The sequence below is a fragment of the Oratosquilla oratoria genome, chromosome 20 (assembly GCF_046742065.1).
Source record: "Oratosquilla oratoria isolate Oo_2021 chromosome 20, ASM4674206v1, whole genome shotgun sequence".
NCBI classification, from domain to species: Eukaryota; Metazoa; Arthropoda; class Malacostraca; order Stomatopoda; family Squillidae; genus Oratosquilla; species Oratosquilla oratoria.
The window spans coordinates 36,866,028-36,868,334 of NC_134796.1; the positions used below are offsets into that span (position 1 = coordinate 36,866,028).

Sequence of the window (2,307 nt, forward strand, 5' to 3'; positions counted from 1 at the left end):
ATGGTCGTCAAGGTAGGCGCTCCAGGGTGTGTGTATATATATATATACACATATATATATATATATATATATATATATATATATATATGTATATGTGTGTGTGTGTGTGTGTATGTGTGTGTGTGTGTGTATACATACACACACACACACATATATATAATATACATATATGTATATATATATACTGTATATATATATATATATATGTATATATATCTATAAAGTAATGTCGTAACACATTCGTAAAGATTCAACAAAAACCCACCGTGTTGGATAAGAAGTCCTACCCTTGTCCCTTATTTTTATTGTATATAAGACATGCCTTTTGCTCTACCTTTCTGTATTCCACTGAAGAGGATCACAGTCCGTGATCGAAATATATGGAATTAATTTATTTCATTTCTTCTTATCCAACACAGTGGGTTTTTGTTGAATGTATATATATATATATATATACATATATATATATATGTGTATATATATACATATATATATATATATATATGTATATATATATATGTCCTTACCTGAACTTAGTACTAAGCGATCTGTCTTCATAAACCGAATTTTTCTGTAAAATAACGGAAATCAAAAGCAATAATAAAACTATAGATTGAAAATAAACACCGTTTAAAATCCGAATTTGTAGTCTAATGTGCAAATCTTCCTGATATGAAATCAACAATGATCAAGAACTTTACAGACCATAATTTCTATTCCTATGGGAACAGGTCTCCACGCTCTTTGCCCTGGTGGCAATCGCGACAGCCGATGTCCTCTTTGAAAGCCACATCAATTCCCCGAGCAACACCGACTCCCATGGATCCTCGTCACACTTCGGCGTCTCGCCTCCGGCCACCACTCCGGCGCTACCTCTGTTCGTAAACAACATCGTCGATCAACCTCCCTTCCCTGTGCAACCTGACTTCACGCAGCTTCTCCCCCAACAACCTCCCCAATCACAACCTCTCCCTGAGTCCCTACCCATCGCCCAGGTTCCTCACTCTGTCCACAGCCATCAATTCGTTGGAGCTCCTCAGGTAAGATTTTAGGAACCTTGGATACATAACGAACGCTATTATACTATTTCCATTATGTCGTGACCCACAAGGTGTTGTCTGCCGCGTTGTCACGTACTGAATCAAAACATTCAGCATATACCGGAAGCTGTTCACTACACCGAGTATGTTAACATGGAATATTCTAAATGCATATTGATTTTTTCATTAAATGGTAGGTGATATGAGTAATTGTTATACATTTAAAGAAAAGCAGAGACTTGTTAAACGATGTGGCATCTTAGGTCAGGCGACGTTCCCCCGGCTCCCGACCTAGGAATTTCTGTGGGGTGGGGTGGGGGGTGTAGTAATTACATAGAGAAGCTGAGTGCGGGTCTTCGAGCCGCTTACAATCTCTTTAGTTATACCGGTCATACATGCAAATATAAAGAAAACGGTGTCTCTTCCGTTTTCTTTGGAGATGGTTTAGACGTGGCAACGCTCCTGGTTTTGCCGGCCACATCTTATGGGTCACCAGATGACGGAAGAAGTATAGCTTTGGCACAGTGGAAGAAGAGATAAGCTCTCTCTACTTTCCGGACAGGTTCCTGCTCAGTACAACTTCGAATGGGCCGTCAACGACGCTGCATCCGGCAATTACTTCGGCCACCAGGAGTCCCGCTACGGGGACTACACACAAGGCTCCTACCACGTCCTCCTCCCCGACGGACGCCTCCAGAGGGTCAACTATAACGTGCAGGGAGATTCCGGTTTCTTGGCTCACGTTTCCTATGAAGGACAACCTACGAGCAACTTCTTCGTTCCAGTGAATCCTTTCCCAAGACCCCGGCAGTTCGACAACGGTCACCAAGTTACCAGCGATGGTAATTAGATATCAAACACAAATATAATGTAGATGTCACTGTTGTATACAATCATAGGTGTTACTCTATTTCCTTTTAAACAGATTTCTGTATTGTTTACTATAAAAATGTATTAAGCACCGGAATAAAAAATATATATTTTCTAGCATACCTATTTTTCTCATTTTTTATTCCCTGTCTTATATCAAAAACCTTCATAAATCCAGTGCTGGCTGCTTTCCCAACTGAGGATGTTCTTATTCTTGAATAAATCTCCGTAAAGCTATCTTTTTATCTATATTTAGTTGGACTTTTCTATGTGGTACAGAATTTCATTGAAGCTGTTCTTGAGATATGTATCTCCCAACTGATTTTACCAGTGAATAATGTTCACGATATCAAGAGAAAAAAGTTGTGCCATAGAGAAATAGAAAAAGTTAGTTTGT

General features: G+C 39.3%; 1 protein-coding gene across 1 annotated transcript; it reads left to right on the forward strand.

Annotated features, from left to right (window-relative positions):
• Positions 1 to 1,890, forward strand: LOC143036205 (uncharacterized). The gene is made up of 3 exons (XM_076203451.1): positions 1 to 12; positions 732 to 1,040; positions 1,603 to 1,890. Exons 1-3 carry the CDS (start codon positions 1 to 3, stop codon positions 1,888 to 1,890), a joined length of 609 nt encoding a protein of 202 aa, XP_076059566.1.
• Positions 1,891 to 2,307: the final 417 nt, after the last annotated feature.